This window comes from Salvia splendens, chromosome 20 (assembly GCF_004379255.2).
Source record: "Salvia splendens isolate huo1 chromosome 20, SspV2, whole genome shotgun sequence".
NCBI lineage: Eukaryota > Viridiplantae > Streptophyta > Magnoliopsida > Lamiales > Lamiaceae > Salvia > Salvia splendens.
Window position 1 is genome coordinate 4336611 of NC_056051.1, and position 13695 is coordinate 4350305.

General features: G+C 37.0%; 1 protein-coding gene and 1 pseudogene across 1 annotated transcript; both read left to right on the forward strand.

The window, feature by feature from the left end:
• The first annotated feature begins 2181 nt into the window (after nucleotides 1–2181).
• LOC121780566 (UDP-galactose transporter 1-like) lies at nucleotides 2182–5250 on the forward strand. The gene is made up of 5 exons (XM_042178161.1): nucleotides 2182–2608; nucleotides 3297–3546; nucleotides 3765–3972; nucleotides 4493–4724; nucleotides 4812–5250. The coding sequence occupies exons 1-5, from the start codon at nucleotides 2498–2500 to the stop codon at nucleotides 5031–5033; spliced, it is 1023 nt and encodes a 340-aa protein (XP_042034095.1). The 5' UTR covers nucleotides 2182–2497; the 3' UTR covers nucleotides 5034–5250.
• A 778-nt stretch (nucleotides 5251–6028) lies between these two features.
• Nucleotides 6029–13338, forward strand: LOC121781274 (annotated as a pseudogene).
• The last annotated feature ends 357 nt before the right edge of the window (nucleotides 13339–13695 follow it).

The following is a 13695-nucleotide window of genomic DNA, read 5'->3' on the forward strand; positions in this document are numbered from 1 at the left end:
AATTTGTGAATTTGTGGTTTTTTTAATTGTGGGAAGTCCTTCGGGATGTCCGCCACTGTGTAATGAGAAGTCCTTATGACGTGGCAGTGCAGTGGGAAGTCCGTATGACGTGGCAGGGGGTGTTTTTGGGAATTCTGCGGGAAATTCCGCCGGGAATTCCGCGCCACTGTTGATGCTCTTATTGTGAGTGAGTCATTTTATTTTTAATTAAAAAATCTTTATTTCTTTTAAATATTATTTTCTCTTAACTCATTTCATATATTTTGTATGAATGTTGAATTAACATATGCTCCGTACTACATTCGTTCATGTAGTTAATGTTGTTGTTTTTTATGTTGGACATTCCACTAGATTAGTTTCTATTCATTTATAATAAGGTTTTTCTGTTTAACGAGGTGAGACACATTTTTCACTAACAAAGTTTTAACTATTTTTTATCTTTTATTTACTCTTTTATTTTACTAAAATTATTATTTATAGTAGTAGTATTTATTTTGATGCACCTTTTTGTATTCGAGAAATATTCACTACTCAACTTAAAAAGTATTGCTAATTTGCTGCAATCAAAACCATATTTATCTACGGTAATTAATTAGGAATATATTACTCTTTCATTCCAATTGATTTAACAATAATAGATAGTATAGGCCATTCTATCTCATATGTGGGGGCGATTTATTAGGCCACTTTGGTACTAAATTTATTTATTTAAGTAAAGTATTTATGATATTTGATTATGTTTTCAGTTATCGGTGTCACTAATGTTATCTGATATCCATCCAATTAATTAATGCATTTATTTTCCGGGAGATGAAATAGCAACAATTTGTACAACTATAAGTGGTAGATAGAGACCTGAAATAGAGCAACTGATCTACACACATAAAAACTTGAATAGTCCATACCAAAAAAAGAATATTTTAATAAAATACTATTCGCATAAAAATATGACCAAATTTAATTAAAAAAAATCAGACCAAATTCGGCCTCCACCAAAATGGCAAAATTGGAAATAAATATTCAATGCATCCATTTTGTTATTGCGTTACTTTTGTGTTATCATTAATTTATTTACTGTATTAATTGCTATTCCAATCCCTACTAATGAATAGTACCCATCTCATCATTAACACATCAACAAAGTAATTTATATCATTTCCCTAACATATTGCATACGAATAAGAGTGTTATAATATGCTAATACATCTATCTATTTATCTATTATGATTAAGGTACATTTCATTAAATTAAAAATTACTAGTGAATCTCACCCTCATTGAATTATTACATTCGTTTATTAGTATATACTTCTATTAGAGCATCAGCAGTGGCGCGGAATTCCCCGCGGAATTCCTAAAAACACCTTCTGCCACCTCATACGGACTTCCCACTGCATAGTGGCGGACATCCCCAAGGACTTCCCACAATTAAAAAAACCACAAATTCACAAATTAAACAATTTTCGGAATTAAACAATTTACGGAATTAAAATTTCGACATAAATATGGAAAAAAATTTCATTAAATAAAAAAAAGTACATTTCACCAAATTAAAAAAAATATTTCAATAATTAAAAACTACATTTCACCAAATTAAAAAAAGGATTTAATGCAATAAACGAGAATTCTGCGCGGACGTTCGCACGTCCGTCGCGACGGAATTCCGCGTAACGCCGCGGAACTGCGATGTCCTCGGCGGAATTCCGTATCCGTGCATACCATGCACAATGGCGGACGTCCGCCGCGGAATTCCGGCACGCCGATCGGAATTCCGCCGGGACGGGCGTCATTGCTAATGCTCTTAAACTACTAAAAATATGATTCATATTTCGTCAATGTATTTCAATTAATATTTTCCAACTTTATTAACAAACTACTATAAAAATATGATCATATTTATCAAATTTTTACTATTAATAGTAGTATTTCTGAAAATTTGTAGTATCAATTATAAATAGAATAGGAGTATTATACTTTCATCTATTTTCCATTCTGAAGTCCCCTAAAAAGGAAAATAGCCAAAAGACCTTGGAAAATTGCCAGCTAAATTCAGGCTACCTAATAATAGTAATTAAATCGACTAATATTAGTAATTAATTACTGCACTTTGCTTTAAAAATACAAACAAAATAAATAAAAACTAATACTGTGAAAAATACGTAACAGTTGGAATTCCCATAAACACAATTTGTGTGAAGCCATTACAGGTACAGAGAGAGGGGTCCATTTTCCATGGATTCCTTCAAAGACGTCTCAAATTCCTTCTCAAAATCAAATTTTGGTAGCAAAATCAGTATCAAACAAACACATAAAAAGCTCCCTTTTTCCTCGGAATTTATAATGGCATAATTCCGGCAGGCTGCATTCCGCTACTCAAATTCAATTTGTTGTCACTGAATTTCATTCTGGGGTTTCCGTTTTCGGCTTGTTGTGCCTCTTTGTCTTGAGCTTTGAACACCTTTTCGGGGATAAAGGTCGAATTTTTATTCGATCATATCATGGAGGAGAGCAGGCTGTGCCAGTGGAGTGTAATTCGGTCTATATTGGCTATTGTTCAATGGTGGGGCTTCAATGTCACTGTTATCATCATGAACAAATGGATCTTTCAGGTTTGTGCTGTTTAGTTTAGATGTGTGGTTTGATTTCTTGAGGTTTACATGCATTACTGTTTGCTGTGATGTTAATATTTTGTGTTCACTCTTCCAGTATTTTTGAATGGAAGTTACTCTAAATGGTGGAATAAATTGGTACACTTTTAGACTTGTAATGCTGATTAAACTCAGCAATTATGTGTTTTTGGTACCTTGAATAGGGTATACTGATTACAATGCTTCCTATTTTCACTTATTTTGAAGCATTTGTGCTCTGTGAAGTTTGAACCTTTTAGCTTCTAAGTTGGAATTTTTTGGCCTGGTAGATAGAAGGGTGTTTATATATCTATATATCAGTGTTGCTAGTATAAATGTGCATTTATACATATATGTGGTTGCATAATTTGGATGTGCAACATGTATTGGTTGCCTATTTGTTTCAATGTTAATAACATGTATCTAGATTGCATTGTGTGAGTGTCAGCAGAGGTAATTTGTGCCCAAATCCCCTGTTGAAAAGCATACGAATGTGGATGGTTTTTCGTCAGTCTAGTTTCATGCCGTATTCATCTTTATATTTGTATGTTCGTAGAGTGTAATTGTGTGTATTTTGGATATTGATTGATGTGTCAATTTGCTAAATCTTTGACTGAGTTGTTTGTTCATAGGTTGTTGCTTGCATAATTAACTGCCTTTTTCTTTGCAGAAGCTGGAGTTCAAGTTTCCATTAACAGTATCATGTATTCATTTCATTGCTTCGGCAATTGGTGCATACTTGGTTATTAAAGTGCTAAAACTTAAGCCTCTTATTCAAGTTGATCCAGAAGATCGCTGGAGGAGAATTTTTCCCATGTCGTTTATATTTTGCATAAACATAGTTTTGGGAAATGTGAGCCTTCGCTACATTCCTGTTTCCTTCATGCAAACGATCAAGTCTTTTACCCCTGCCACAACAGGTGAGTGTTGAATGAAATTCAAATCATAATCTGGATATGTCTACAACTGTTAGCTAGAAGCCGATCTTGAAAAACTGGGATGTCACATACAAATGATTTGCGAACAATTTCCGTTTATCTACATGAATGAACTTTGATAGATTATATCGAATGAAATTCCGGTGATTTTTGAAAAATTTGGCGTGACATTGCTGAATAACTTTATTGGCTTTTGGAAGTCATCTTACAGTGGCTAATCTGGAAAAAGCACTTCGACTGGCGAATTTGGGCTGCTCTGATTCCGATTGTTGGTGGGATTCTGCTCTCGTCAGTCACAGAGCTGAGTTTTAACATGCTAGGTTTTTGCGCTGCTTTATTTGGTTGCATTGCTACATCTACAAAAACCATTCTTGCAGAGTCTTTGTTGCACGGGTACAAATTTGACAGGTAACAATCATATTCCTTCTTCCTCGACGCCCATTTTCCTAAGTTTGGGTTTGACTTGAAGTAATAGTTTCTCGAATAAGTTCCCTTACTTTTCTCACTGGTGTTTTTATAGAATGGTATTCCTTTCTAATTAGTGCATCATATTCCCTTCCAAGAAACATAGGAGACGTTTTTTTTCTCATCGTTCTCGGCCGGATAAAAGATTTATTTCATCAGTTATTTGGTTTGTTTCACTGCTGTTGATAACTTTGTGAAGGATATGCACATATTAGTATTTATAAAAAGAGAGAGCTAAGTATTTGTGATTGAAGAATTTGTTCTAGGAAAATATTCGGTTCAAAGAAGGAATTGTCGTTTATATAATCACAACTTCTTAGAATAAGCCCGTCCTGCTTGATCTGCAAAGTTATTTTTATCACTGCAATGAGTTGATATCAACTGTTTTTACGTCTTGCTTTGACAGCATCGTTTCGTTTGATATTTACTGATTATAAGTCGATGGTTTTTGAGCCGACTGCAGCATAAACACGGTTTACTACATGGCTCCTTTCGCAACTATGATCTTGGCTGGGCCGGCCATGGTGCTGGAAGGGCCAGGGGTCACGGACTGGCTCCTTACGTGCCCCTCTCTCTTTTCATCCCTCGTCATCATTTTTGGGTCTGGAGTACTGGCCTTCTGCCTTAACTTCTCGATTTTTTACGTCATTCACTCCACCACTGCTGTGACCTTCAACGTCGCTGGAAATCTCAAGGTGCGTAACCATCTCACTCTCGAGATCAACTGAAATTTGAAATCCTCGCGTTAATTCTTGAAATCTGACTCCACTTTGTCGCATCAGGTAGCAGTTGCGTTCACGTGCTCTTGGCTCATCTTCCGGAATCCAATCTCCGTCATGAATGCAATCGGATGTGGGGTGACGCTCGTCGGGTGCACCTTCTACGGGTACGTGAGGCAGATGCTGTCGAACCAAACCCCGGGTGCGCCTGCCTTGCCTCACACTCCACGGAGCAAAACGGAGCTGCTCCCGTTGGTCAGTGACAAACTGGACAGCAAAGTATGACTCTTGCTCATGCTTCCTTACAGGCTACAGCCCCCTCTTAACAGATCATATAATACATATATATATATATATATAAGTATATTACAGCCTTATTCATTTTAACAAATGCTGATCGATGAATTTCATTCTTGTATGAGAAGGCTAATGTAAGAGAACCACAAATCTAATAGCCTACATGTTTTTTGGTGATGAGAAGAGCCTATTTGTTTTGCATTTACATCTTTGTTTTTTGCAAATGCTCATTTTGAATTAGTATTTTTTTGCTGAGGTAACATGAGGGGATTTGGGTGGGATGTTAGAAAATTTTAGGCTATAATAATCCGCAGAAGGAATATCTTGTTGAATAAAATAAAATACAAGGTTGCAATAAAAATGAAAACAAAGGCGACAAATTATATTTTTTGGTTGTTAGATAAGTAGTTTGAATTAGAAATAATAATCCAAAAATCTCTCATTCATAATTCATAGTAATTTCAAGTTGTATATTAAAGTTTAACATAAAATATTTTTTCCACAGCCAATATATTTTTAGTTGTAAATGATGTCTAAAAACTCTCACTCACGATCAAGGAATATTTGAATTGTGAATGATAATCTAACTATTCTCATTCACAATTAAAAGTATTTAAAGTTGTAATTGACAACCAATCCCTCATGTCAACCAGAGTATTTTGAATTGTGAATAATATTCAAAATATTGTCATTCACAACCAAGAAATGTAAATTTTGTGGTAGTAAAGAAATGTAAAGAAAAAGTAAACAAAACATGAGTCATATTTGTATATTAATTATATATAAAAATATAACTGATATTTGTTAGTGGAATTTAAAGTGCAATTTACAAAAAAAAGAAGAAAAAAGAATCAATTGTAAACGTTGCAAAATAAAAACATGGAATTATTAAATAAAGAAAGCAATTTAATTAAAATAATAATATAAGAAAGCAATTTAAAAAATGATTGAAAAAGAGGAGAAAATGTTCTGTAACTCTAAGCTGACACTGCTGAAGGAGGAGTACATAATTGCAGAGCTTATTTGAAAGTGGAAGAATAGAAAAACCCTCACCACCAAAAATCGTGAGAATAATCGGTTCAAATAGGCTGGAATCAAGGTAGGTTTCCCCCATTCTACTTGTTTTCGCAGTATTTTTCATTTTGTATTTTTCCGCTCGAAATATTTCCCGCGTTTGTGTTAGGAATGTGCGTTTTACAGAATGGAAATGCATGTCGGATTCGTTGCTTGATTTTCAAGCGGATGATGGAAAATGTCAATGTGACCTTGTGTTTGTGAGAATTGTTGGGGAATTCTGGTTTATGTACATTTTTTGGAGTGGTTGTTTGTGCGATCTAACGTGATTTTGTTTGAAATAACTTTTTTGTGGTTCTGGAATTGTTAATTGCCATCACAAAATACTGCATTTTCTTCATTATCCGGAGCTGTTTTGTTTTGGCTCACAGAGTTTTGACTACCTTGCTTTAGTGATGGAGCATGAACACAATTTTCCGTGTTTATACCAATTAGGGCACATAAAAAATTGAGTGTGATATTTGATTTGGTCATTAAGTTTGGACTTTGGTTACAGATGGACGGGTGGGATTTTACAGAAGAAACAGGACCTAGCAGCATAAACGAGAAGTTTTCAAATGGTTCGACACGGATGGAATTTGATGATGAAGTAGACTTCGGCTATTCCGATTCTGAAGATGAGGTGGACTGTGCTCTGCAAGAACTTGACAAAAGCTTCCTGAAAGGTTTCTGTAAGAAGGCGTCGATAGCATTTTTTTGAGCAGTTTGGTTTGATCAGCCACCAGATAAACTCTTATAATGATTTTGTTAAGCATGGGATCCAACGAGTCTTTGACTCTGTTGGGGAGATTATGATCGAACCCGGATACGATCCTACGAAAAGGGGAGATGGTGAGTGGAAGCGCGCAACGCTTAAGTTTGGAAAAGTCACGCTTGATCACCCGACATTCTGGACTGGTGAGAAGTTTTCATCAACTGATGGTGCTAAAGAGTTTTTGGAGCTTTTGCCGAGGCATGCTCATCTTCAAAATATGACCTATTCATCCAGGATCAAAGTTGAGACTCATCTTCAGGTAAATAGGTGGTCTGTTCTTCTTCGTTGTAGTATAATTATTTTAGATTGTGTATATTTTCAATGTATTCATAGTTATTTTTACGTTTTATGGTTGGTAGAGCATCTGATTGCATATTTGAGAAGCTATTAAAATTATCTAATTTACAGAGCAATTAGATTCTTGGTTTAATGCTCATACACTTTCTTTTGAAAACCTTAGTTGCTTTACCAATGCAATCATTCTAGACTAGTTTGTCAGCTAACCCTAGTTTCCCACTTGGAGGAGCACCACTAACTCATGCAGATATGTAGATTTCTGACACCACCTTCATTTTGTTTCTCTTCCGCTCTTTCAGATTCCAATCTGTTCTTATAATTTAAACATTTCAGGTGTATACAGAAAGTCCATCCAGAAGTGACAAATTCAAAACTGGTGTAGATATTGTTGTTGAGAAGACAATATTGAATATCAGACTGAAGTTAACTTTGGGAGACTTCCTGTCATGGTGAAATCCGACTTGTGCTGGATGAGTAGACCCGAACCTGATGGTAAAGAAAAAAGAGATTGTGAATTTGATCATGGAGGTTATTTTGTTATCAAGGGGGCTGAGAAGGTCAGACTTACTGTTTCATTAATTCATAGTACTACTAACTAGTAAGAAATTGGAATACTGGCAGAGATTGATTTTCATGTTGCTAAATCTTATTATTTCTGTCTCTTGTCCCAACTGATGGCAAATTTTAATAATAACTTGGAAAATTAATTTTTAGTAACTTAATATGTGAATGATTTTAGTAATCTTAGTAGTCTAAGTTGTTGGCATAATCTATCAATATTGGCATTTTGCTACACTACTTCATTATGAAAAATCCTTTTACATTTTAAGCTGTACCAAGTTCATTCTTTGTTCTGTTGGCTTATAGTTGCTTCAAACAGTTGATTAATTGTCATCAACGGTTGGTGTAGACATTCATTGCCCAGGAGCAAATATGCCTTAAAAGGTTGTTCTAAAGATCCTATCTGGACCATTGCATACCGTCCAGTCTCGAAAAGGACAAGGGTGTATATTAAGTTAGTTCCAAAAGTGGAACATTTGAAAGCCGGAGACAAGATCCTTACTGTATACTTTTATGTCACTGAGATTCCTATTTGGCTCTTGTTCTTTGCTTTGGGTGTTCCAAATGATAGAGAGGTGGTCAAGCTGATTGGTCTGGACACTGAGGAGAACTCTACCATTGCAAATATACTCATGCCATCAATACATAACGCTGATAAGAAATTTGAAGGTTTCCGTAAGGCTGGAAATGCAGTAGGGCATATCATGAAACTGATGCAGGGCAGTAAGTTTCCACCCACAGAATCACTGGAGGCTTTAATCCATACCTATCTCTTTCCCAACCTTAGGAGTCGGCTGCAGAAAGCTTCTTTTCTTGCTTATATGGTCAAGTGCCTGCTGGATGCATACAGAGGACGCCGCAAAGTAGACAATAGAGATGATTTTAGGAACAAGAGGGTGGAGTTGGCAGGTGAACTTCTTGAACGAGAACTTGCCGTGCATATCAAACATGCGGAGAGGCGAATGGTTAAAGCCATACAGAGAGACCTCTACAAAGATAGAGAGGTGCAGTCCATCGACCACTACCTGGATGCCTCGATCATCACTAATGGTCTTTCCAGAGCCTTTTCAACTGGAGCGTGGGTGCACCCTTATAAGAGAATGGAAAGGCTGTCTGGTGTAGTTGCTAATCTCAGGCGAACAAATTCTTTGCAGGCAGTGTGTGATATGAGAAGAATTCGGCAGCAGGTCTCATACACAGGCAGGGTTGGTGATGCTAGATACCCGTAAGTTTTCATAATTTGTTTTATTTCATTATAAGGAGCTTGGTATCAGCATTGTATATTTTTGGTAAGAAAATAAGTATCTAATGATTGTCAAACTGGTTGGCGCAGGCACCCATCTCACTGGGGCAAGGTTTGCTTTCTCTCTACACCAGATGGAGAAAATTGTGGTCTGGTCAAGAATCTGGCCAGCCTGGGTCTTGTCAGTAATAATATGCTGGGACGAGAAAGAATTCTAAAAAAATTTCTTGAGTGTGGAATGGAAAATTTGGTTGATGATGATTGTTGTTTGCTCAGTGGACGACACAAAGTTTTTCTGGATGGAGATTGGGTTGGAGTGTGCAAAGATTCGTCATCATTTGTTGCTAAGCTGAGACACAAGCGTCGCAAAATGGAAGTACCTCAGCAGGTTGTCTTCAACTCAATATGATGTCCCATTACTGCAGTAGGTTAATCATGCTGGAAATCCAGAATAAATCTAGACTTGCTGCTGCTTTTCTTTGGCTTCTGGTTTTCAATATTGTTTATATTTTTTATCTTTCGTGTTAACATCACGCAATTCCTAAAATATTCACAATTCCTAAAGTTTATCATCTTTGCTGTTTGATCAGTAGTGTTGTCTAATCTGCACGTCTCTTATTATACACGTTCGTCTACGTTGATATGTATGAAAGCATTCTTGTTCTACCTTGAGACTATTCTCTCTTTGTAATCTGAAGCATCTAGCATCCACATTTACCCCCGACAATATGTAAAAGCTGAAAACATAATGATATCTCTTTAAGGGTGGTGAATGTTCAGCGTGGGACATCTTTTTTAGTGCTGTAAGCTTGAGCTTTGCTGCAGTTCCCTTCTAAATTGAGACATGTGGCTGTAATATGTTATTTCTTGTGTACTGATTTCTTTTTTTTTTCTTTTTTTTCTGTTGTAGATTGAGATCAAAAGAGATAAGCATCAGCATGAAGTGCGTATATTTGCTGATGCTGGAAGGATACTGCGCCCTCTCTTTGTTGTCCAGAACTTAAAGAAGATTAAAGATTTGAAAGGAGACTTTTTATTTCAGTCCCTTCTGGATAACGGCATAGTTGAGTTCATAGGACCAGAGGAGGAGGAAGATTGTCAGACTGCGTGGGGAATTGACTACATGTTCACAGCTGAGTTAGATAACCCACCTGTGAAGTATACCCACTGCGAGTTTGATAGTTCATTCCTACTAGGTTTGAGCTGTGGAATAGTTCCTTTTGCCAATCATGATCATGCTAGGAGAGTTCTTTACCAATCCGCCAAGCATTCTCAGCAAGCCATAGGGTACTCGACCACAAACCCCAACATTAGAGTTGATACAAACTCTCATCAGCTATACTATCCCCAGAGGCCTCTTTTCCGAACTATGCTATCAGATTGCCTAGGGAAGTCAAGGTACTCTGAACACCACAAGGGGATGATGCCACAGCCTGATTTCTTCAACGGACAGAGTGCTATTGTGGCTGTCAATGTCCATCTTGGATACAACCAAGAAGACTCTCTTGTGATGAACCGTGCTTCTTTAGAGCGTGGCGTCAGAACTGAACATGTTAGGAGTTATAAAGCTGAAGTCGAAAATTCAGATGTAGTGGGGAAAAGGACCAAGACTGATGAATTTGTTAGTTTTGGCAAGATGCAGAGCAAGTTGGGCGTGTTGACAGCCTTGATGATGACAGTTTTCCCTTTATTGGAGCAAATCTCCAAACTGGTGACATAGTCATCGGCAAGTATGCTGCTTCAGGGGTCGATCATAGCATCAAGCTCAAGCATACAGAACGGGGCATGGTTCAAAAGGTTGTGCTGTCAGCCAATGATGAAGGAAAGAACTTTGCGGTTGTATCTTTAAGACAGGTAAATTTATATTTCAGAACTTTAGTCTCACTATTCTCTCTAAAAAAATGTAATGTTAAAAAGAAGCACGAAAAGCAAAATATGCCGTTAGATCTGTTCATTAGTTATGATATGAGGAATGTAACTGCCTTCCCTGTCCTTGCTTAATCCAGCATTTCTTATGTACATACAATTTCTGCTTGTTCACACTTGTCAACTTGAAATACACTCTGTGATTGTGGTCTACTGTTAGTTAATGTGATTTCCCTCGACTTTTTCTCTCTCTTGATACTCTTTGTTTGCTTCTCTTTGCTGATTCTCTGGCTTCATACTATGTACTCCCTCCGTCCACGAAAAATAGAGCACTTTCATTTTCTGCACTCGTTTTAAAAAAATGATAATCAATAGTTAAAGTGGAGAGAAAGTAAAATATGAGAGAGAATAATGTAGAGAAGTCTCTTGTCTATATTATTCTCTCTCTTACTTTTCTTTCTCTCCACTTTAACTATTTATTATCATTTTTTTAAAACGAGTGCAGGAAATGAAAGTACCCTATTTTTCATGGACGGAGGGAGTATCATGTATTCGTACAGTTTTTGGAGTAGTCTACCTTAGTGAATAGCTCTTTGAGAATCGTATTGTGTGACACTGCTCGTCTTTAGGAGCAGGCTTCTTTAGGGAACATAATTTAGAACTCCTTGCCTCAGTAACTCCATGAAATAGATGCTTAAGAGTATGATACACTTTTCCAGCTGAGTAAGTATGCTCAAATGCTAGATAGTAGTATGATACACTGTGTATTCCTATTTCGCACTTTTTGCCTCATCAATGAAATGACGAAATCAAAGTATGCTCTGAAGCATGTGACTGTTTTAAGGGACTACTAGTGCTGTTTACACTGGGATATATAAAATGCATTCTTGTGGGTGAACCCACAGAAGACCAAATCTGTAATGCACTTTATGCTAATTTTCCCATGTGTTGTTGTTGGCTACACGTGTGGGTCTTCCAGGTTCGCTCTCCATGCCTGGGGGACAAGTTTTCGAGCATGCACGGGCAGAAAGGTGTTCTGGGGTTTCTGGAGTCTCAGGAGAACTTTCCTTTTACCGTACAAGGAATAGTTCCAGACATTGTGATAAACCCACATGCATTTCCTTCTCGACAAATGCCCGGACAACTTTTGGAGGCTGCCCTAGGCAAAGGGATTGCACTTGGTGGTGGACTCAAATATGCAACCCCATTTTCCACTCCTTCTGTTGAAGATATAACGTCCCAACTTCACAGGTATTTATCTATCAATGCTAGAGATTTTTTATTTTTTGACTTCATAATAGATTATTTGAAGCGTTGGAAATGAAAGTGTAACTGCTAGCGGCTTCCACCTTATTTGTGAATATAATGTTATTTGACTCCTAATTTTTATGTTTCATCTTTGGTAATTGAATACATCATCTTAGGGCAGAAAAAGTTATGCTTATTAGTTAGAACTGTTCAAAGAGTTAATTATTTATTGATTCATTATAAGTAATTCTGATTTATATTAGTCTTCCTGTTTTTTCTATTTTCTAGAACAACATTAGTAGATAGTAAGTCGATCGCTGATTTTTCACCCCCAACCTACTCTCACACTAAATCAGTGGAAGTATGAAGATTTATTCCCTTGGATCATATCAAACAACTTGAAGAAAAGATTTCTATATTGAATTGCCTTACCCATGATATTTGTTTTGGCCTGTTCTTGTTCCATTTACAGTGTTGTAACGTCTCTAGATTCTGCAACTTATATGACTGACATTCTGTCAGGCTTGGGTATTCCCGATGGGGAGGTGAAAGAATGTACGATGGACGTACAGGCGAAAAAGTCGAAACTCTCATTTTCATGGGCCCGACATTCTACCAGCGTCTCACCCATATGGCTGAGGACAAGGTGAAGTTCAGGAACACCGGGCCGGTGCACCCTCTTACTCGTCAGCCCGTGGCTGACAGGAAGCGTTTCGGTGGTATCAAGTTTGGTGAGATGGAAAGAGACTGCCTCATAGCCCACGGTGCAGCAGCCAACCTGCACGAGCGGCTGTTCACCCCCAGTGATTCATCCCAGATGCACATATGCAGGAAGTGCAAGAATGTGGTGGGTGTGATCCAGCGAACGGTGGTTGGTGGCCGGAGGGTCCGTGGGCCCTATTGTCGATTCTGTGAGGCTGTGGAAGATGTGGTGAGAGTGAATGTGCCTTATGGGGCTAAGCTGGAGCTCTTCAGCATGGGGATTTCACTTAAGTTTGAGACTGAATTGTGCTGATCTCTTCAGACAACTATGCTTTTGCTTCTTAGCTATGTAAGCATTTCTAACTTTGGATATGCTTACTTCTAACTTCTTACCTATTGCAAATGCTAATGTCTTTTGATATGCTCATTTCTCTCTTTTCGTTTTGAGGTGTCTTTTTATTCTTCCCAAATAGTGATGAGTATTTGTTTGTTCCAAACTGACACATTTACTCTATTGACAAAATTTAACTTTTATTCTCTCTTTTTAACTCACTGAATACTACTGCTAGTACTTTTTAAATTCTTGTGTCATCATGAAATGCATCAATTATGTTGGGACATAGAGAATACTATGTTACAAAAAGTAATATTTTAAAGAATTGAAGACTTGAAGGGAGATTCTCCTTCAGCAGAAAAAAGGAAGAAAATTGAAGAGTTGATGCTTTTGATACATATTTGTGTGCTTTAAATTATTAATCCATGTCGGTACATAATTCTTGCGTTTTAGCGGAAATTGATCTAAATTAATATTATAAAGGATGATCTTGATCTTGCAAGAGCCTTCTTTTTTTGTTGTTAAATAGTGACTTTATATTATAGGATCTCAACGTTTATGGATATTTTAT